General features: G+C 31.8%; 2 protein-coding genes across 4 annotated transcripts in view; one reads left to right on the top strand and one right to left on the bottom strand.

The window, feature by feature from the left end:
- Window positions 1-1,567: 1,567 nt before the first annotated feature.
- On the bottom strand, window positions 1,568-5,402 carry LOC149901736 (uncharacterized). The gene is made up of 8 exons (XM_090111158.1): window positions 5,024-5,402; window positions 4,573-4,701; window positions 4,041-4,091; window positions 3,918-3,972; window positions 3,317-3,670; window positions 2,839-3,084; window positions 2,179-2,367; window positions 1,568-1,744 (listed from the first exon to the last, which is right to left on the bottom strand). Exons 1-8 carry the CDS (start codon window positions 5,095-5,097, stop codon window positions 1,568-1,570), a joined length of 1,275 nt encoding a protein of 424 aa, XP_089967284.1. The 5' UTR covers window positions 5,098-5,402.
- An 8,391-nt stretch (window positions 5,403-13,793) lies between these two features.
- Window positions 13,794-25,171, top strand: part of Dg (Dystroglycan) — a 67,228-nt gene continuing 55,850 nt past the window's right edge. For 2 of the 3 annotated variants that reach the window (XM_090110598.1, XM_090110594.1), the window contains exon 1: window positions 13,794-13,950. The gene's annotated coding sequence lies outside the window, so the exon portion shown is untranslated. The remainder of the gene's footprint in view (window positions 13,951-25,171) is intronic. The other variant, XM_090110596.1, reaches the window with a different exon arrangement.

Below are 25,171 nucleotides of genomic sequence, written 5' to 3'. Positions count from 1 at the left end.
TTGTACTAATTACTAATCTTGCTATCCATATACCGTTACCAAATGCAATGTATTATACTGATGCATCAAAATTAAAACAAACACTGCTCTTAATGGAATCACCTCATGTAATATATCCTTAAGTGTAACCCAGATCCTCACGTGATATGTTTGAGAATGACGAAATAATATTTAGAGACCTCACAACGTTTACTTTCTTCATTTCTCTTAACTTTGTTTATATGCACAACCAGTCGCTGACAACAATAAATCTGACACACTTCTAGGACGTACAAAATGTCATATATAATATACATTGATACTCACATATGATTTGCACTAGAACTCTATATATAAAAACCAGTATTGGATAACAATCAGCAGTAGTTTGCCGAGTTTAAACGGTGACTCAAACAAATAGAGAAAGTGCCATAATATTCGCCAAATGTGAATGCTTTTGTTTTCATCTTTACGACGTAATGCAAAACAAATATATTTCAAAACATAATTTTAAAACTAGTTTTTCTCTCTATATTTATTTATTTAGACGTATACGCCCACTCAAATAATGAACATCTTTCATATTTTAAGCTCCTTACAGAATCAAACGATATTATTGAAATCCGCAAAGCGAATCATCAATAATTAAAATCGTACAAGTGACAGAGAATATAGAGTTCAATAATATTTAACGAAAATAAAAGAACTGCTCCCACTGAGTCATCGTTTGATCGCTGGCAATTGCTGTCTCCAATTAAGTATCCTACATTCAATTCACATTTTATTGGCTTCGATACATTCGTATTACACTTGATTGAATTTCTCAGTTATATCAACCAATTACACAAATTTAATTAATTCACTTGCCTCTTTTTACGTTTGTAATCAGAAAAATAAGTATTTCTCTTTGGAACGTATAAAAATGTTTGATTAAATCTTCTCTTGAAGTCGTATTACTTTACAGGGCCCGAAATCAATTCAAATACTTATTGGATGGAAAACAAGTGAGTGGGTGATCAACCCAAAAATCTCTACATAAAAAGGTATTTTATATAGAAGCATTAGGTATTATATGAAGGTATTTGGGATTTTTTTTTAGCTTATATAGCTTTACTTGAATAATTATTTTATTATAATAAAGATCCTATTCTGCTAAACCTATGAATGTTAAACTTTATTTCACGCAAAAACAGCTGATTGAGTCTGCTTGAAATTTGGGACGGTGTAGATTGTGGTCTAGATACCATATCACTTAGTATATCACGCGAGTGGAGCCGTAGTATCAAGTTAGTGCGAAATAAAAACAAATTTACCGTTAGATAATTATGATAACGCGCAAATGCGTTACGGTAAACTGGAGGTTACTAGAATGCATATATGAACTGTGTATCTATAGGTACTATTTCTAATTCGATTTCTTAGTTATTCCGTGTACATAGATGTAATAATTTCCGTTCCATACACAAGAATGAAAAAAAGCATAATATAATAAGACAAAAAATTCGGAAACTTAAAACATTGCTTTTGGATTTCTCTACATAAATTTAAATATATAGGTATAATCAAAATACCTGTTACAGAAAACAGTTTATTTCTTATCATTTTCACTGGTATGTGAATACTTCCATATACTCTTGAATATGACATCTATGACTCGACTCCATACTTCGTTGAGAGATGAAAGGCTGTATGTTTCATCTGTGTCCATATAATAATCGTCGTATATTTGCATCACTAGCTCTAAAGCGTATGGGATACCATATACCTGGAAAATATTTTTTTTTATTGGAAGTAACTATAACCGTATATGTATGTTGAAGATTATAATAGTAAGGTTTCAAAAAAGGTTTTTGTAAAGTATAAATCAGCAATTTCGATTCGAATTCAAAACAATGATAATTACTACTGTTATAGTTAAAAAGGTGTCAATTGTTAATTTTATTATGTGGCTAAATACACAAATTATAGGACAAGTGCAGTCGAACTGTTGAATTTTCGACATGTCGGTTTCATCACGATGTTTTCCTTCCCCCTTGCGAACTTGTGGTGATTTCAGATTTGTACAAGTGCAGATAAATAAATAAAAAATATTTTTTGCACCCTCAACCGGTATAGAATCTCTAAATCCGAGGACCTAACCACTGAACCACTGTGCTCACACATGCATGAATATCGCATACCTATTATTAAACTAATTACCGTGGAAGCGTAATCGACACTTGTCCCAAACACCTTCCCGTACCAACTATGCAACGTGTCCACTGTAACTGACAGTGTTTGAAAGCTCGCGTTCCGCATGGCTTCGTCTATTTCACCTCGCAAATCTATGTATTTGTCATCATCTGTCTGTACTTCGGTATAGCCTTTGGGATAGAGGACAGCTTCACCCTGAATATATTTATGTTTTACTAGAAATTTACCCGCTGCTAATTTAAATGTTACTTGATGAGTCTTTTTCAAGAAGCTTTTAAATTTTTTAGATATAGGCCAACATTTTTCAAACAGACAAAATATAATTAATCAGTTTTGAGGTGGAATGGTGAATTTTTTTCACTGATCAAAGTGTTGTTATTGTAGACGAAGAAGCTAAAGACACTCATAGCATAATATAGTTGATATTGTTGCCTCTTTATTTTAATTATATTCTAACCATTTTAGTCTCTATAGATGATTGTTTTAAAATATTAAGATTTACGTAAATATACCATGTATGATGTGATATCTTTTGCATAATAAACGCATGCGTTTCCATCAGAATGACGCACTGGACAAAAGCCTTATTATATCCATACCATTGCATCTAATAGAAAACTACATACATAAACAACAAATAAACAATACAAACAGAGAAATACAAACTTTATAGCTTTTAGCATTATACGATCCAGCGTGCACGTTGATATAGGCGATTATTTTGTGACTATATTTATGAAGGACATCTCTAATAGCTTTGGATTCTGCTTCTGTAAAGGGAGCAGTGCCAGGGTACTGTTGGCTACATGATGATATTGTGTTAGAAGCGTTCCAGGCAACGTTGAAATTGCGATCTACATTCACTCCTGGACAAGCACTTTGGGGGGACATGTTTTTGGTCCACAGTTGATCCTAAAATTAATTTATGATTTTGATTATCGAATATTAATCTTAACACTAATAAAAAATAGTGTAGGTGTATTATAATCTATATTATAAAAAATAACTACGATACACCTGTATCACTGCGATACGTGAAGACGATAGATAATATTATAGTTGACGATTCTCTGCGTTATACCAACTTATAGATTAAAAATACTAACATTATTGCTATCATTATAAAATAAAATAAAACACATACACGTAGAGCGGTATCAAAACCATCTGGATTAGCCAGGGGAATGACATATATATCGAAGTATTCCATGTGTTTCAGATAATACGATAGCAGTTTAAAAAATTCCGAGTCCACTGACAAACACTGTATATGTGATATCCCCATAACATTTAATCCGTGTACGATAAATACGATTTTCTTTTGCGGAGGTTCGTCTGCATATTTATCATCTTCCGCACGGAAATGTCTAGAGTAATCTGGGTGCTCAGCTATTTTCATCATTACTATATCATTGTATTCAACTGTGCGCCCTATTACTTCAATGGTTACGTTTGCGTTTGGAAATCTTGATGCGACTCGTAATAATTGTTCTTTTATCTGTTAAATAATAATTATTGAATATAACGTATTGTTAATATTTTCGAATGTTATATTATAATTTTATGAGTATTAAGACGTACTAAAATATTAGTCTCTTACAAAATGATTTAGGTTAGTAATTAATTGTTTCATCAGAACACAAAATGCCTATGGTTTGTGGAGGGCATGTAAACATTTGACACTTGCACCTGATACATTGTAATAATTTATTTAAAAGTAAAGTACAATGATCGATGTTACTTACCGCATAAGGACTTAATTTGCCAGTAAAATCTTCATCGCTCAATGGCGTGTAAGGGCTGAAGAAATATGTTAATTAATAAGTTTGCCTACTTGACAAGTTTATCAAAATAGTAAATATAAATACCTTGTTGTTTCCTCTAATTCTTGGTACATCATATGCGTCATACGTGTTGATCTGAAATATTTTAATAAAAACCGGGCTAAGCAACGGTAAATCTACCTATCTATTAAAGTAATCAAAACTTCGATTATTATTAATAACAAATTTGCTGTTAATGACAATCAGTTAAAGTTTAGATGGAGGATTTGAGCCAGTTTCACCGATAGATATGTACATATTTACATAACACCATTTGGAAAAATATTTTATTACATAAATAATTGTCATATAATATATTATTATACTTATTATATTGACAGAAAAACTTAACAGAGACTTACAACCTGAGAAACCATTATTTAATTAATTATTATTAATCTTTTGTTTCCAAAGAGATTTTTTTTCTATAAAATGTTCTTATTAGTTTTTAAATAACCGAGAAGATATAAATAGATGAATATGAACCCGACGACGTACATAATTACCTACAATATAACCTAAATTAAACTCTTCGCCAGATATTATGTAAAAATTGAAAACAAAAGTCGGTACGTACGCTTTCCTTGCTCTCATATGTGGGGCCACTTTAGGCCATGAAACATTAAACACTGACCACCGCGGGGCCTTGGATTGTTCCCTCTGAGCGGTGTGCGAATGAGGCTCCGATACATTATTTTTTTCAACTCTGTTATAAAATAAACGAGAAATTCAGTAGTTTTCAACAATAGTTTCTTTCATAACATTTGTACAATTAAGCACATTTTTTTAAAGATACAAAGACAATAGAACAAAATTCGCGCCGTTCTTCTTTTCTTTTTTCGAATTTCAAACAGCTGTATGGCCAGTGACATCATGACATTTTTCCCATTTTTCGTACACAACACGTAGATAATATAAAATCTTTTTCTTCACCATCCATATCCTAATTAAAAAAGGTAGATAGGTACTGTGGGTAGATATCTATTCAAATAAAATAAGTGACAATTAAAAACATGTAAATACCTGACCTTTTCATATTTTTATTTTGGATAAAATTTTTCCTGACGGTTTTTACATTGTTGTTGGAGCGACGCTTATTCATCTTTGAAGAATCAAGTCTTGAATCTTTCCTAAAATCAAATAGAAATTCAGGTTTTATTGATGAAAAATTCTATCGTAACGCGTTTTCTATTACGTACCAAAAATCTAATTCTTCAAACCGGTTTACTGAAATAATGATTAAAGATAAAATAAAAAAAATTTGTTTAATAAATGGACAGCGACGGTAATATTATTTTTTATTAAAAAAAATAATAAATAACATAAAATTAGGCGTATCTACCATTCTTTACTTCACTCCTTACATTGCATGTAATAAAAAATAACACAATAATGCCAACAAGAGTATACACCGACATATTTGTTTTTCTATAAATCAATAATACAATACTTTTATGGCCGAAATAAATTTATCGTAAAACAATATTTTTTACTAGCTAGTGACCATTCCTTATACAGAGAAAAACTATTCATATGAGAAATAAATACAAATTATAATGCTAATATAAACAGGATTAAAAAAATAATAATTATTAAGTAAACTAAATAATAAAGTTAGTGCCTGCACTCTATAAGCGTTCTCCTAAATCTTGACCGAGCGGACATTAAAATTTCACGATCCCCTTAAAAGTGTTGTTTTACTGTTCATGGCTGCTATAGTGAGTAAAAGATTGTTTGTGCACAATATATAAGCGTACACTATTTTAGTTTTATTTATTATGAACGTTTCAATTACCAAATTAAATATAACTCTTAAATATCTTCAAAAATGTAGAGCTGGACGTTCTATCTTCTTCTTCTTCTTTATATATAAAAATGAATCGCAAAATGTGTTGGTAAGCGCATAACTCGAGAACGGCTGAACCGATTTCGATAATTCTTTTTTTATTATATTCCTTGAAGTACGAGGATGGTTTTTATGTAGAGAAAACGCAAATATGTACCACGGGCGAAGCCGGGGCGGACCGCTAGTATTTTAATAAAACGATTTAAAATAATTTTTGCAATGAAAATATTTAATTATTTGTTATAATGTAAGTAGATAATTTTTACCTTATTATCCTACTAGAGGAGAAAACTACGAAATCTCAGGAGGCGGTATTATTTTCTTACATAGATATATTAAATCGAATTTAATACAGACATAAAAAGAAAGTACGTTTAAATGATTATGATTTCATATTATGTTGCTCAACTCTAAATTATCGTTACGACGACTAAGAACGAGCGACATATCGCTCGCCGCGGTCAGCAACTTACACCAAAAAGAAAGGCCTCGTAAACGCATGTTAAGATTTACACCTACACAAAAAAACTGTTAGGAGTCTGAGCTCAATCTTCGTCTAAAGGCCGAGCTGTAAATCCGGCCTTTAGGTGTTAAACTGACCTATTAAATACATTATATACTTAGTTATTTTATAGCTATTATTCCGTTGATACTCATTCTTATGATATTGTTTTATGTTATGGCAAAAATAGTACCTAATATTCCATTCATGTGTACTGAGCTTATAGGAACAGGCTTAGGTACTAAGTGATATAATCTTCCTCCTCAGTGATTCAATTCTTCTTAGTTCTATCCCCATTACAGCTTAGCCTACATAACATTATAAATAAAGTTATATACCTGAAAATAAAGGTTCTATTCTTCTTCGAAACTTATAGTCGTATTATTATGCTCATGGTGCAAACTGCATGCTTTGCAACACCTTCACACACTCCTTCTTTCTTTTCTTCTGCAATTCCTTTCCTCTTCTTCGGGCTTGATCCTAGAATGTTCCAGACAAATGTTAAGACAGTTGTAACGAAATTAGTACAAATAAAAATACATCCTCCTAGCTACTGCAATCTTAAACAGAATTAGACGTAGCCACAACATTGTATTTTATAACGAAATTTAAACTAAGCCACACCAGTACAAATCAGTCACGGAACAAAGCTATGAGATTTAAGAATTATTACCTACCCACAATTCTGACAAATTGTTTTCTGTGTCGTAAGTAAACTTCATAAGTAGATAGCAATTCACTGTGAAATGTAAATTATAACACAAAACATAATAATTGACAGTCAATGTTGTTCATTATATCAATCAAAATGATTTTATGGAATAGGAGCACTTGCACCACTTGTACTATTTCCAATTTGCTATAAAAATGTCATATTATCTAACCTAAAATACCTACGTGGCAAATAAAACCTACATCTACATATACCTACAGTGTATTAATTTTAATTTATTACAATATAAACGGTATTTTTAATTTAGGATACAAATTATGGATCATGTTATTAAACTCAAAACCGAAAAATCGTTAAAGCAAAAAACAAGCAATATTTTTAATCAAATGATGATAACATTATCCTGTTAATAACATCCGGAACAAACATCCCTTATTCAAAATATATGGCACAATTAAGCACTAAATGGGTACACTTCGCAGTCAACTGAGCTTAATTCATTTTTCCTTTTTTTACGGAGAATTTATTTTCATATCTGATAATAAACGTCAAGTCATTGTTGTAATAAAGTAAGTGGGGATCTCTCACCCTTTGTGTTATAATAATAAAAATGTAGCGACTGCAATAACACTTTTTTTTAAATTAATTTCTTATAATTGTAGTTTAAAATGTAGTGTTCATTCACAATTCAAATTAACATCAATGGAAATTAAATACTTAGGCACAAGAATAATATATTTGTCTGGTTTAACCTAACTTTACTTTATAAAATAGAGTACCTGTAGTTGAAGTATACAATCTCGTTTTGCTGTCAATTACATTAGAAATCTCACTCCTTCGGGGCAAGGATGTTTGCAATTTACATACCGTAAATGTTGGTGCACTCGGCCTGATTACTTTGAAGGGATGATGTAGTGGAAATATACACTTTTCGACTCATTTAAATAGGATGAGTGAAGAAAAATACCTTCCCATCGTATAGGATATTGATAATTTCCTATATGAAGCCTGAAACACCGTAAAATAATGATAAAAGCTAATGGGTATAACTGATTAACTTTAAAAAAATCAATAATAAAACTAACATAAGTAATATAATACCTACTATCTAACAAGTACATATTATATATCTTCATAAATTTGATACGTTATATTTTAAGTGTTACGTTTAATTAAGTTAAATACCTTATCTATTAATTAATTTTATTGAATTTCTAGTTGTACTTTTATGTTAATGAGCTTAAAGCTGATCGCTAGTTTCGTTCTTACAAAATCACATTGTACTTCATCACTGAAATAATATTAATGCAATAAAAACCCACTAAAAACCTATACATAAACCATAACGTTTCCATCATTTTCATTACAAATTTCTCATTAATTAAACACAGAATGGAATATTTAGACAATGGCGGATACGTCATTTTAGTATCCCTGTAAAATAATAGCCATGTCAAAAGCACTGCTTAGCCGAGGCGAAATGCGAATACTTTCCGACTGCTTGGCTTTATTTTATTGCGCATGTTTTAATATTAATTGTTAGTTTTCAGCCTCGATGAACCCTTGACAATATAATGCAAATTTATATGAGCTGTCAAATCGTTAAATTATTCACCGTCGTATCAAGCGCGATTTAATTTCTTACGCTTGGACAAACATGTAACATCATAGATTCTGTACGAATATCTTGTGACACCATTGTGTAGTAAAATAATAAATACATACTTACCTTTATAGACATTCAGACACAAATCAAAATCAATTCAAAAAATATTTCATGCATAAAAAATAAATAAATCTTTATATATAATTGCATTATGTACCTACCTTTTAGTAATGAAACAAACTGTTATACATAGATATAAACTGCTTTATTAAAGCTACATTTTCCGAAAGATTTCTTGTATTTACATTTATCTACAATTTTTTGAATAAACTATATATAGACACTTGACCGTAAAATTACAATATTATTTGCAAAAGTAATTTATAACAAGAATACGAAATCTGATGATATTCGTTCATAATAATAATCAATAGTGCCATATTATATCTGTTTTACTAGGTATTATGAAATTAGGCTCTACATAAAAATATATTATTTTCACTAGCTTTCAACCCGCGGCATCGCCCGCGCAGAAGAAAGAAAAACCGGCATAGTTCCCGTTCCCTTGGGATTTCCGGGATAAAATCTATCCTATGTCCTTTCTCGGGTATCAAAATATCTCTATACCAAATGTCATGCAAATTGGTTCGATAGTTAAGGCGTGATTGAGTAACAGACAGACAGACAGAGTTACTTTCGCATTTATAATATTACTAGCTTTCCGCCCCGGCTTCGCCCGTGGTACATATGAAAAATTTTGGCCGATTCTCAGACTTACCCGATATGCACAGAAAATTTCATGAGAATCGGTCCACCCGTTTCGGAGGAGTATGCAGACTAACATTGTGACACGAGAATTTTATATATAAGAAGTATGGATTATAATCAAAAGTTAATTCTTAAACGAGACTGCACACGCCATCTATTGCTGAGTAGTGCAACGTGTTAATGTAACACATTTATATATCATTCAGCTATTCAAATATAGATGGCGTTTGTACCAATTAATCCGATATGAGGGCATTTTCACAAAAATGTACCCCCTCCTTGAAAAATATATTTTTTTTATAGTATTATATTTTAAACTTTTTTTGGTCTCTTTAAAACGGAAATTCAATATACTTCAAGAAAAAATATACTATGATGGGTTTAAAATGAGAAAACTGTAAAAATAATAGGACACAATGGAAAGTCTCGCAATTTTATATCAGTTGTGTGACTATATTCAGTAGCTGGAAAAACAGTGCAAAATATAAGAATTTTTAGATATTGTTTATTTATTAACTTAAAATCGTTATTTTGTATATTTTAAACACTCACTATTCCCAACTTTTGGATCTAAGCTAATTAAAAAAAACAATAGTACATTCAGTATTGTGACTCTGGTACTTTAACTGTCATTATTATCTTTACATTTAAAATGTTAGATACTTTTTTAGAGAAAAGGCAACAAATATAACACTTATGTATTATTCTCCATTAAAGGGACTGATTTGAAGGGCATTAAATGTAAAATCTACTCAAATATTTAAAAAATTCAGCTCCGTAATATAGGGACAGTCACACAACCGAATACCTAAAAAGGGAAAGGGTGCGTTTACATGGCGAAAAAAAAGTACGCAGGCACACATAATAAATATAATTATTATAAACTTAACTTAACTTCAAACTAAATTATCACAATCAGTTCGGGCTTAAGCCATCACATTATTATTATTTATCTAAAGGGTTAATTACTATCAAGATTCAAGAATAAGAAGTCTTTTTTATGTTTTATATTGGCACTAATCAAATTAATCAGTCGATAATCAGTCTTCGTGATTCGTTTATTATTAACCTTAAATAATCTCAATCACCATATTGGATAAAAAAATCTTGTTTCAGTGGACGCTGCAAACACGAAGGTTAATCTGTAAATAAAAAAAAAAACCAATGAAAAATATCGTGAAAAAAATTAATTTTTGTTCCATTATTATCTTTCGTTGTTATACAAGGCACATTGTCTAGATTCTTAGTTCTGCTGGCTTATTTTGTTTCTTTTTCTGCATAATGCTTCTTTTTTTTTCCTCAAAAAAAAATTTTACTTCCTCATGCAAAATGATCAATCAGCTGTTGCGATTTGTATGGGGAAATAATTTTTATTTTTGAAATCTACTTTTTGCCGTAGTTTCCTACTCAGTCAAAAATGTCTTAGAAAAATATTTTTATAGCTCAAGAAAATCGCCATGTAAACATTGCTTTATGTGTTCAGGCATGTTGTGACTTTTCGTTCAGCGTATATGTGACCGCTCAAATAGTCACACAGCGGAAGTCACATTTGATAATCCTCTAGTAATAAAAACGGTTTAAAATATAACCACAACACTTATATTCATCAAAACTTTTGATCAACTTACATATAAAAACATTTAAAACAAAATTAACTAAATACTACAAGATAAATAGATAGAAATAAGCCAAAATATGGTCACATACCTGAATGAAGAATTTGGTCCCTGCGGCTTGCAAACACGCGTGCACTCCTTCTAAGCAGTTTTTTGACCCTGACGGCTTCTAACCTGATAAGTTGCATAGCAGTAGCTATGGTGTTGACAGTAATGCAAAATTAATTGAACCACAGTAATTTTCTTTTTAGAAAATCGGTGACACAACTGAATGTTCCGGGAAGGACAATTTTTTTGATTTTCTTTTTTATTTTTTTATCTTTTATTTTGTTATATAAGGTTATTATATTTTAACTATTATCACAGTAACTGATTATCCTGGACCAAATAAAACCTTAAAAGATGGTACCTTTCTTACAAAAAAGTTAAGAAATAATGTAATAAACGCGTAAGAGTAAGCAGGGGACAGCGTAAAATTACCCATTTTTCGATTGTTATTTATAATTAACTTAACTTTATTTCAGATATTGTCATAGTTTTTGTTAAAAAAACAAAATATTGTATACGTATAATCACTTTGATAACATATATAAATAATTCTGGCAACTACTTCATTATATAGAATTTAATGAATTCGAGGGACAGTTGAAAATCAGGGGGGTATACATTTTTGTGAAAATGCCCATGAAAATGATTGCCTAAGTAGATAATAATAAAAGCGCCATCTATAATTTTCTTCATTATTTTTCTCATATTGTAAGAGCTAGCGCGCACGAGCAACTTTGTCTCCGCAACTATTTTGTCTCCGCAACTATTTTGTCTCTCCACCCATGGGCTAGTATGAAAGTGCGCGCACGTAGCGACGCAACTCCCCATACAAATTGATGGTATATAGAGACAAAATAGTTGCGGAGACAAAGTTGCTCGTGCGCGCTCGCTCTTAAACTACATTTGGCTAAAATTCATACAGTTTTTTTTTTATATTTATGGTGGAAATAATACACAAATTATTACAAAAAGATTTTATATCCAAAAAACAATATTTCAACTTTCTTAAACCAGTCTCACTAAGTATTATCAATAGGTATACCGTATTGTAGCTTTTCGTCATATTACATTATTTAATACCGTGTTAAAAATGTAATTTTCTGTAAATAGTTAGATAGTTTTATAAAAACATGTATATTTTCACACTTAATATATTATATATATAAAAATCTGAATAGGACGAAGATAAATAAGCCATCTAGCGTGTTCACTGCGAAGGTATTATTTAGAAGAGTCCTTCCGGCTTCCACTTGTCACTTCATAGAGTACGCGCGGCGAGAGTTTGGCTTTTTTGTTTTGGTTTTATTTCGAGAGTTTTGGTTTTTTGGCTTTTTTTGAGACCTTCGGGTGGAGAGGATTACTGCGCATGGGTACTGTCATGCACACAATACTTTTCCTTTTTAATGTACCAGGTTGGATATTAGAGTGGGTCAAAATTCATGTACAGTAGTAATAATGCTAGAAAATAATACGAAATAGATAAACTTCATTTATTAAAACTATTGATAGTTATTTTACTTATATAAAATGTTTATTTCCTATACGATATTTTTTACAGTTCCAATTGAAGTCTTACCCCTCGTTTTCACCAAGAAACAAGTTAAAACTTGTAGAATACTTTTCAAAACATAATTAATTGTTTTATGAGACTGTCTCAAACATTCTTTCGTTCACACTTTGTAGTCAACAAGTATTTATACAAGTATAAAACACATTTGCGTTTACACTGAAGTCTGTGACATGTTAGAACTTGTCTGATCCAGAAGTTTTTTTTATTAATAGAAATTATAAAAGTAGGTAAGACTGAATTTGTCTCGAATTCTACAAGTATTGCTACAACAAGAACAAGAGATCATAAACATGTTGGCAACTAGAAGTTTTCAACCAACAAGTTTCATATAAGTTATCCTATATGTATCAAATTTTGTATACAACATGTTTTACACATGTCTATGAGAAACGAAAACATTGCATCAAATTTGTAAAATACATTGTATTATACTTTGGTGAAAACGAGGGGTTAGTGGCCTCCGATGTCCGTTTTTGAATTTTAGCTAATTTACTGACTACACAATTTTTTTACGCATTTTCAAATCACTTTTTAATATTTAACAAAAAAAACTAAACTGACAAACTTAAACAAACAAACTCGACAAATAATAACAATCGACAAAAATAAAAAATTAACGAAAATAGCTATTCACTTGTGAACGTGATTGTACAACAGGAGTGCGCGGTACGACGTATCGATGCGAGAGGCAGGGAACGACTGGAGCGCCAATCAGAGCACCGCGTGCGCCTACACACCCACCCCGCACCCCGCTAATTGCCCGTTGATACCCAATTTCTGATTTCTGCGCAATAACGGTCAAAGCCAAACTCTCGCCGCGCGATCTGTACCTATTTTTTCAACGCACCCAAGCTTTCAAGCTCGGTGTGTACGGGACTTCTTTCGTGGCGTATTCTCTGCGTTATCATTAAGGTTATCATTCTTTCATAATATAAGTTTAATTCTCATCTCAATCTTCTCTGGTGCAAAAGTACACTTAATCCGATTAAAGTATTGATTGAAATTATCAATCATTTCATGAAATGAGCAAATCTACGATCGCGATATGGCCACGACATGATATTTTAAACTGCCATTTCCAAACATAGACTAAACTAGAAATCATACTATTTTTCTGTATTATCTGTACTTTGAAGTGAATCTGTATCTGGCTCCTGACATACTTTATCTGTGGCTTGCATTATGGTTTAGGCAGCTGGGTTGGACAGTGATTGAATTTATATATTTTTTAATTAGTTTTAGTGTAAGTGATTGTTAGAGCGTTTTGTGTTGTGTTTTGTTTTTTTTAATTTCTCCTCTACTTAAAAAGAAGAAGTTCACACATAGGTAAGTAAATTTAAAGTTCCTTCTGATTTTCTTACATCAAAAGAAATAAAGGCGCTCATTTTATCTCATAAATCATAAGATTTAACTGTATCAATATCCGTAGTACAAGTATTCTAATGTTAATCAACTTTGAGTATGAGTTTAAGTGAAAAATATAGTAAATACATGTAGTTAACCTCAACGCAAACTGTTTATTTTATTTATATTATATACTTTTTAGATACTAAGAAAGTAAGAAGGTTGGTACCTAACTATTTTATATTCATATTCAATATAATTCAATTTAATATTCCAATACTAGATTTCCGCCCGCGGCTTCGCCCGCGTTTTCAAAGGAAAACCCGCATAGTTCCCGTTCCCGTGGGATTTCCGGGATAAAACCTATCCTATGTGTTAATCCAAGTTACCCTCTATATGTGTGCTAAATTTCATTGTAATCGGTTCAGTAGTTTTTACGTGAAAGAGTAACAAACATCCATACATCCATACATCCATACATCCATACATCCATACATCCATACAAACTTTCGCCTTTATATTTAATATTCCAATATTATTGTATTTATATCATAATATACACACATTTAAATAGTATATAAAAGTCTTATAGTATTTTTTTTCTAATAAGTAATAAATATAGAATTATCTTATCAGTACAAACACAATAACACTCACACATTATTTATGAGAACCAGACTTATTATTATATATTTAAAATTAAATAATGTAACTTGCATATTAACCCATTGACCACCGAGCGGCCCGATCGGGCCGAGACACAATAGATTTTCTATTGTGTCTGTGATCCGAGGACTGACGGATTAATAAGACACTGACGTCTACTCAGGGAAATCATTATCTGTAAATGGTGTTTAAATACCACCATCGTTAAGAACTTTGAGGTTCAAAGGTAAGAATCTTAGGGACTTGATACAGATAAGTTTTGCGTTTAAATATTTACATTCAAAATAATAATAGAATGAATTTAATAAATGAGAAGATAATTTGAAGATAATCTGACTGTTGTGAACACAATATGTACATTTTTCATATAAGCATTCTGCTCGATTAAATATTCAAAGGACGTCTCTTAAGAGAATCAAGAGCATCCTTTATGATAATAAGTATTAAGAATTAACCAAGCCGTGTAACGGCAGATATTTAATGCCAAGGAGAAGCTTAAAAAGCTGATTATGCTTTCTTTGCAAAATGTAAAAATGCACTTTAATATTTATATTTAACTTACAGCTTGCTTCGCTGTTAGGTAAAAAAATTGAAATAAATCCATAGATTACCCATACAAAATTTAATTTCGTACCTCTCTATAATATAAGTATAGTTATTTTATAGATAGACATAATAATTCTAGCAGCGACCATTGATTACATACTCAAAATGGTTGATTTTATTGTAATACCACAAAATATAAATTTTCTCATGCCTATGGTACATTTAAGTGTTTAAAGTTAGTAGTCATATACCTTAGATATATTATGTACCTAGTGTGGTAAATCTAAAATTTAACAAAACTGTGTTTATACTGTATATAGGTAAGCATTTATATTCATCTTCATTTTGGAGTCTTATTAGACAGATTTCTACAATACAAAAATAATTTGTATGTTCTAAGGCATCTAAGCAAAGTTGTGTTGTTAAAATAGACAAAAAAGACTCAAGAATAAAAAAAATATCTGACACTTTGTAACACAGGAAACAAAGCTTTCGTAATTGGTGATCTTGAAAAAAACATTTGTCACTGAATTTGTCAAAAAAAAACATCGACAAAACTTTCGTCCCAAATCGATCCACTTAAATGGTTTCAATATCATATACCTACCTACCACAGAACCTCACCTTCATATTCACTTACCACTATAAAACTTATGATCCAATACATTAGCATAATAACAGTTTGACTATAAAAGGCTTAATTACAACCATTATTGTAATGAAAACCGATCCCATCCGTCTGATTCTCGTCTCACTTGAGAACGAATTGACCTACTTTTGACTCATTTGCGTTTAGAACGAACATTCAATTGAAAAGTCCTTTAAACTTGTTAATTAATATCTGTTTATTTTATATTTAGAGTGGTAGAATTAAGAAATGTATTGATTTTTACGCTAAATTTTCTTTGTAATGAATAGGTAGTTAATTAATTTGAATGTCTCTAATAGATTTTTTATTAAGAAGTAATGATAGTAGAAAGTAGCTGTATCAATTGGAAAATATTGAAAAGAGATTAAATATAATGATAGAGTATTTAATGCATCTGTGAAATAAGCGAGTCTAAATAGTGGAAGGCATTCATTAACGAGCGATTAATTAAAGTCGAGCGGAAAGTAGAAAAACATTAGAAAATAATAGATCATTTCTAGTAAAAAAAACGTAATAATAGTAAATTTAGTTTCCGTTGGTAAAATCTACATCGCGTGTGATATTTTTCCCAAGTTCTTGGTATGTTCCGTTTAGCTTATCTATCAGTTCATATACTTTTAACTGAAAAGTGTTAAAAAAGCTATCAGGGACATTTAAGGAAGCAGTGAAATGACACAAGACAATACAAGGGTTTTAACCAAAACAAAACTCTATAGAAAACTATCTTAAATCGTTGTCTAATCGGTAGAAAATTAAATTCGGTACATCTTTTTATCTAATTTATAAAGAAATTAGTGTGTTATGTACCTACCTTACGAATAAATTGTGCGAAATGACATACTCATAAGTAGATAGGTCATGTCTTGAATAAATAATATAAAATCTGACTCAAACGATGACTTGAAAGCATGTTTGGCTCGATTGTAATTATTCATCATACAAAGCAAATAATCGATATGCTTGTTTCGTCAAGACTATAACTGGGAATATATAAAATATTATTATCCATTAATAATTTACTAAGGAATTACACAATCTTCAACTTTCTTCTAAGACTATTTATAAGACAGAAACGTCTCTATTATTGTATTGTTAATTTATAGTTATTTATCACAGTAAAATAACAGGGGTGTTTCCCAAACCGTAACAAGCCAGGTTATTACACGTACACTGTACATACATTTACTTAGTGACTTTAAAAAGATTTCTTAAAAGTATTTTCCGTAAAGAAGTACGTCAGCGTCTGGTATCTATCGGAATTCTAAGTAATTTCTGTTACGTTCATACAAAAATCTTAAAGGAAATGACTGCTAACACATCCTCAAATATGGTCTGGTTAGTCCGTTTTCTTATGGGCATGCTTGTATGGAAAGGTATACATTTTTGAGTAAAGCAATGCCATTTGGTACGAATGTTGTACTCGACCACCTAAGCCCAAATAGCCCGGTAGCCAGTCTTTACTCCCCTGCAGAAAGGAGGGAGGGGGGGTTATAGAAAAGAGCGCCCGGCGCTCCGAAAATAAATTCTGGCGCAGCCATTTGAACCTTTGAGTCAAGTTTGGTATCGTTTTCAGGTAACTAGATGATGCCTAATTCATTCCCCATACCAGTTTTTTAGATTTCCCTAGCAAAATATGTCACAATCCTTAAAATAATGAACTTTTGGCAGTGACAAAATCCAAACAAACCAGTATATTTTTATATTTTTGTATTAAACCTGGTTTATAAAAAAATACTATCTGAAAGGCCATTTAATGCAGATTATAAAAACATTAACATGTAATATATATTTTACCATTTTCAATGTAAAATAAATTATAGGAAGTATAGTAACGCTCGTTAGCGCAGCATAGGGGACGGCTAATAGACCCGAAAAATAAGCGATACTAACAAACAAAAACCAGCCAAGTGCGAGTCTGACTTGTTCATCGAGTGTTTCGTACTTATTTGTCCCATATTATGTTAACTTGTCTGGTAGAACCTCGTTAACTGATACACACACACTTTCGTCTTTATAATATTAGTGTGATTTTAAATCATCTTTAAATTATAAATGAAGTCAGGTAACATTGTTAAAAATAAAGATATATAATAATAGAACGTTTTTTTATTAATAATAATGACAACCACCTCCACAATTACATAATTCGGTACATTTGAGCTGGCATATTCAATCCGGAACTACAAGATTTCACCAACAACTTATCAATTCAAAGCCTCTCTTTTCTTTTTATTACAGATGGGCAAGGAATATTTTAATTTTTTTTAAGGCCCCCAAATATATACACTATACAGCCTGTAAAACTGCCCTTGAGGTGTGTTGTTTAAGGGCAGCTTCTGTGGGAGGCAAATTTTCGATCTGCCTATCTGTGTTTGTTTAAAATTTGTTTGCAACTCTCATTTACTGTCACAGCGGGGTAAGATGTGAAAAACAAACATGTACTTATAATACTTATAAAAAAATATAAGTTCTGATAAGAGATAAGAGCATCTTTAAAATATTGTGACCGTCCTTACGCTATCATGCATTGTAATAACAAACTTTTCAATTTCACTGTCTGTATATTTGCCACTGTAAAGTGTTTCAAATCCTCGTGTGACATTCGGATATGTCTTCCATACCTTAAATGCATGTGTACCTATAGTTCTTTTAGACCTTCTAGCTTTGGAACACATGATATTTTGTACTAGCCATATCTTTCGACTGTTCTTATAAACAATAATTCTTATTTACACTATTTTGGCTACTACTACTATATCGTGTGTTCCAAAGCTAGAAGGTCTAAAAGAACTATAGGTACACATGCATTTAAGGTATGGAAGACATATCCGAATGTCACACGACGATTTGAAACACTTTACAGTGGCAAATATACAGACAGTGAAATTGAAAAGTTTGTTATTACAATGCATGATAGCGTAAGGACGGTCACAATATTTTAAAGATGCTCTTATCTCTTATCAGAACTTATATTTTTTTATAAGTATTATAAGTACATGTTTGTTTTTCACATCTTACCCCGCTGTGACAGTAAATGAGAGTTGCAAACAAATTTTAAACAAACACAGATAGGCAGATCGAAAATTTGCCTCCCACAGAAGCTGCCCTTAAACAACACACCTCAAGGGCAGTTTTACAGGCTGTATAGTGTATATATTTGGGGGCCTTAAAAAAAATTAAAATATTCCTTGCCCATCTGTAATAAAAAGAAAAGAGAGGCTTTGAATTGATAAGTTGTTGGTGAAATCTTGTAGTTCCGGATTGAATATGCCAGCTCAAATGTACCGAATTATGTAATTGTGGAGGTGGTTGTCATTATTATTAATAAAAAAACGTTCTATTATTATATATCTTTATTTTTAACAATGTTACCTGACTTCATTTATAATTTAAAGATGATTTAAAATCATACTAATATTATAAAGACTAAAGTGTGTGTGTATCAGTTAACGAGGTTCTACCGGACAAGTTAACATGATATGGGACAAATAAGTACGAAACACTCGATGAACAAGTCAGACTCGCACTTGGCTGGTTTTTGTTTGTTAGTAAGTATCGCTTATTTTTCGGGTCTATTAGCCGTCCCCTGTGCTGCGCTAACGAGCGTTACTATACTTTCTATAATTAATTTTACATTGACAATGGTAAAATATATATTACATGTTAATGTTTTTATAATCTGCATTAAATGGCCTTTCAGATAGTATTTTTTTATAAACCAGGTTTAATACAAAAATATGAAAATATACTGGTTTGTTTGGATTTTGCCACTACCAAAAGTTCATTATTTTAAGGATTGTGACATATTTTGCTACGGAAATCTAAAAAATTGGTATGGGGAATGAATCAGGCTTCATCTAGTTACCTAAAAACGATACCAAACTCGACTTAAAGGTCCAAATGGCTCCACCAGAATTTATTTTCGGAGCGCCGGGCGCTCTGTTCTATAACCCCCCCTCCCTCCTTTCTGCAGGGGAGTAAAGACTGGCTACCGGGCGATTTGGGCTTAGGTGGACGAGTACAACATTCGTACCAAATGGCATTGCTTTACTCAAAAATGTATACCTTTTCCCATAAGAAAACGGACTAGGTAATCTCCGGTTTATATGATTTAGTTAGAAAAATTATTTAATTTATTGAGACTTGCCTTATCCAAGAGAGTAAGTACCTAGTTATAAGCTACGTATATTTAAATGATGAAGCTAGTGCTTTATTTAGATAGAAAAGTTAATGATACAAATTACTAGCCTAACAATGTATTATTACATTTATTCATAAAGTTCTAAAGTTAATGACTAAGTTTCATTTGTATCTGTGCGCGCATGGCGCCAAAGATTAATTTATCTGCTATTTATGCAATAGTCGCATAAATTAAACGTTAACATGTTCTGAATGACTAATCAGGTAAGTTATAAGGGCTGGTATGTTTAGATAATGTTGTAGCTTTGGTTTTATACAATGACTTTTGCATCTACTCCGTCTTTAAATTAAGCAACATTCATAATATCCATATCGGAATAATATTTTTCGTTATACGTTCAAGTAAACAAACATTCAAAGATAGATCGGTGAAAAACATCACACAGAATTAGCGGTGGAAATTCAAAACGATAGTCATTCCACGTCAATTATGTGCGTCCAACCTCCATCCGATGTGATGTCATCGATCAAAGGAAATAGACCGTTAACTGTAGATGGCTTTGCTTCCTAAACTTTTATAAAACTATTTGTATTTGTGAACGTTTCTCACACGGAAATCCTCTTCTGTTCAATAATTGCACGCACGTTTGGTACGTGTACAAAATGTTAATTTGAAAATATTTCTGAATTGATTAATGGAATGGTGTGATATCTTTCTATTATGTAGTAGTTTACTTTTATGCTTATCACGCTATGTAGGTAATTTAAACGTATATTCCAACGTTTAAACTTTAATTACAATTTTATTTTTATGCTTTTTAGATACTATTTGATATTTCTAATTTCATAACAATCAAAAATGTTATTTTCATGCGATTGGAAAAAATGAAAATATGAACTTTTCAGTCTCGACGAGTACGTGCCATAAACAATATGCAAAACCTATCTACCTATCCTATATACATCGTAAAAAATAACATACCGAAGCATACCGAATATTTTTTGTGCTCACAAATAGGTACTAAATTTAAAAGCGGCCTGTTAGCCTAGCTCGGAAAATTCTGTTTATAGTATATTACAGATACAGTCTATAAAACATCTAAATTGGTGTTTGTTCTATTTTAAAAACTATTTTTGCTCCGTTAATTGCTTTAAGCAAGCATTTGGCAGGTCGTTGGTCATTGACACCATTGTTTATATCAAACAATACACCACTTTAATGGCCGTTCCTCTCGAAGTGGTTGTGGGTTATAAAGTGATTAATTCAGCCTAGAAATGTGGCCGACGATCCATTTAGAATTAGGGTCAATACAGCCACCCGCGATTGCATCAGACATTTTACAATTGCTATCAGGACTGGATAATTTATGGTTTACCAGCCACAGTGACCAGCTGGGCTCCACGCTCGATAAAAATGACACCATCTGCCTGTGACTAATTATTTCTAATTGTACGACAAGGTAAAGTTTGAAATAGTTTTACGTGAGTTTAAACCAATTCCCGCAATGCATAACTGAAAGTTGGATTTGAAGTAACTACGATTTATTATTTATTAAAAAATAGACATATTCTATGACCAAAATAGAAATTTAAATATAATCCAACCTCGCTATGAATATGATAGATCTTAAATCGATATTTATTTTACGACTTGGAATAACACAGTTCAACGGCGGTTAAAATAGATCGTCTAATATTATGGATATTAAATATCTGTAATCCCTAGTGATCGTCTCTTGCTTTACCATAAAATATTCATTATCGGGAATAACTGTCATAACAGTTACCGTCTAATGTTTTCTCACATTATCTTAAGTGCATTGAACCATAGTGGTTGACATGCATATGCGACTATCAAAGCATGTTGGGTTATCATTCGTCACTACACGAGTTAAAAATTTACCACTGAGTACATGATTCGGCATCTTCCAAGGTATTTTTCAATATTTAACTTTCAATCGACAGTAGGAACGAGATTCGTTTTGATTTAATTACAAAGTGTTACTTCAAAAATAGTTTGTATTTTATAAATAGAGTTGTGACATATCAGCAGTAAATTAAACCTTTCAGCACCGCTCAACTTTAATAGTCCTCAAGAATTGACATTCTCAAGATGCAATTAAAAAGCCAATCTGCTTGTAACTTCATCATAACGTGTAAGTTTCGTCGCTCGTAAGTACTATATCATTGTCGAGCAGTTTTACGAACAAATCAAGCCTGATTGCATGTCAGTAAACCCTTAGGTGTAGTTACTCTCCTACGCGCCTCCCACTCGAACCAGATTTCCGCAGATTAAAACCGCTCTGTTTAACTGGATACTTTGTTGATCTTGTAATACCACTTTCCGGTGGGACAATTTGTTTCATTGATTATAGGAATGCAATACAGTCGAATGTAATAAACGAGTAATTTAGAGAATTGTAGTTTGGGCAAAGTGAATTAAATCTATCGACATCATAATCACTCGTCAAACACCACCATCAATACCGTTACTTGCCTTAGGGCTTACAATAATGTTTAAGACGTATTTTTATAGCTATTGCGGTCCCAGAAGTGATTTGACATGAAGATAGTTTAACCTGATAAAAATTAAAACTAATTATTATTAATCATGTGTCTAATGTCAAAAATGTAATCCTCCTTCAGTTTATTTTAGCCCGCTCTCAACGTCTGGCATTTTAATCATCGTCACTAATTAATAAGATTTAAAAAACTTGACAACATAAACCACCCTCTGTCGTGACATACAAATGAATTAGTTAAGCTCCTGCATGTTTAGAAGGCGGTCATAAATTTGTCAACAGAAGTAATGTTACACTTAAAACTTATAGTAATTTGTCAAAAGACATTGTAGACGTCCTGAATTCCAATGCTATTATTCATGTCGTTTCAGATGTGGGAACTTTTTAACTTTTTAAAACGTATTTGCCATATTTTTGACATGCAGGAAAGGAACAGCTCCTTTGAGATTGCTTTATTTTGATTGGACTTTTAAGTTCTAAACAAATTAAAAAAAGACGTGTGGCACTCGGGACTGCCGCGGTAAAGCTATTGCATAGCATGCCTTCAAGCCACACCTCCGTGTCCGTCGGAGTGAGGAGCGTGAGGTTTTTTCGTTACGCAATTTCTCGATTCGGTCCCCGCGCCCAAGGCCCGCGATAGAAGCTATGCAATAGCTTAAAGACAATAGTATAGTTCTGAACAAATAATGTAGCACTTTGCAATTATTTTAAGACAGAATAGATAGTATAGGCTTTACTAAGAAAGTAAAGGAATATCTTACAAATCTTTATCAAATAACGCGTAATATAAGTTTTAAGGTTTCACCTAGACAATTGTACCCTTTTATCCTCTAAAGAATTGTATTTCAAACCCCTTCCTAAGCTGCTTAGAAAGTCAAGCTGGTCTGTTATTTTAACGCCTTAGCATAAAAAGACGTTAATATAAAATTACGCTGAACATATTATGTTAAACATGTTTATGACGAGGTGGAAATATTTTTTCTTTAACAAAGTAAAATTTTATCTATGTAAGTAAATATTTTGCTTAAAACCGAGATTAAAAATAGTTTTCTATTTATTAAGAGCATTGGAAATGGATAAAAGTTATTGGTGCATGTTAACGTAAACCGGATCGTAATTATGATTCATATTATACTTTTTCCAATATTTCAGAAATATCTCTCGACCCCCAAAGAAATGGATTAATCAGGTCAAATTCTCTCGACCTGTTAATAATTTTAGTTCAATGTTCTAACATTTATTATTTATTTTTTTTTTATTCGAAAGTAGGCAACCTTGGATCATAATAATCTCTGATAATAAATAAGATACGGGTAAATTTAGGTGATATTTCTAATGTTCATCATTTAGAATTATAATATATAGGTAGATATTGCACGCCTCATAAGCGAAGCGTTGAGGTGGGTACTACTGTCACTTCGCGCAAAACATCTGATTTTTCAAACTTAAAATGTCTGATATCCAACCCTCAATTCCACGTAAGCCCTGGTTCTTCCGTTTCCCTAATATAGACAAGCCTACTGTTTCCACCATTTGCCGCCTCCGTTTGGGTCACAATACCACTCCTAATCATTTATTTAAAATTCATGTTCGTGACCATTCTCTCTGTGAGTGTGGTATAGACGAAGGAAGTTATGACCATTTATTCTTTGTTTGCCCTAAGCTCCGTATCTCACTTCTGGATATCCTTCCCCCAGATGTTCCCCTCCCTACTAATTTTAAGTGTTTACTTTGCCTTGTCCCTACCTCATTTGTGAATATCCTATCAAAATTTATCAATTTTAACAATCTAAAATTTTGAACTCCCACTGACTACCTATACCTATTTTATGTTATGCTTTTGTGATGTGTTGTGTTGTCTATAACTAATATTTGTTCTTTGTCAGGTTATACAGCTCCATGTAAGAAGTCTTTCAGTAAATAAAAAGTAAATCATCTCAACCGTGATTTTTCCTCAGCACAGAGCACGCTTAACATAAGCATTAACTTAAACTGACCATCCGTTCAAAACTTGACATTGGCAGAATCCGTCCTCACTGGGATCGGGAGTTGCCATTTGAAAAAGAAGAAGAAGAAGAAGAAGAAGTCTTTATGTATCATACATTGCACTTGGAAGATAATACATACACACACATATTAAGAAAAAACACTATTTTTAACATTCATGATATTTTTGATGTCATTTTTGTTATTTAAACTAGTTAAAAAACAGTTTAAAAAAGTTCTGTCTTGGACGTCCGTGTGTCTGTATGTGCGGATCCTTTTTCTTGTTAACACGATAGCGACCGAAATACTTTACTAATCGAGTCTTTTTTTTTCTCTTACGCTTGAGTATGCTCAGGAATAGAACCCTTTCATTTTTCAGGGTCTGATTCGATGTGGTTTAATTGTTATTAAATAAACAAAAATATCACCAAAACTGAAGATCCAATTCAATATTATTTTAAACGAGTAACTGCTCATCCTACGTACAATAAATTAAACCATAACTTACCTAACATAAGATACATTTTGAAATACACTTCGCACTTATCTTGGAACATACAAACAATATGTGCTTGTGAGGATTGTTTGAGTACGGTATCATAGGAACAGCAAGGCAGGAAGCGATTACATCACTGCACACTGCACAGCCATCCTATACATAATAGTTTTACCTAGATACATAGTTCTGTTACCA

The sequence above is a fragment of the Colias eurytheme genome, chromosome 16, assembly GCF_061535395.1.
Source record: "Colias eurytheme isolate Ceu_HAF_F1 chromosome 16, ilColEury1 Martin Lab GWU primary, whole genome shotgun sequence".
NCBI classification, from domain to species: domain Eukaryota; kingdom Metazoa; phylum Arthropoda; class Insecta; order Lepidoptera; family Pieridae; genus Colias; species Colias eurytheme.
The sequence above is the reverse complement of the archived record's forward strand: the minus strand, read 5'-3'. Positions and strand labels throughout refer to the sequence as shown.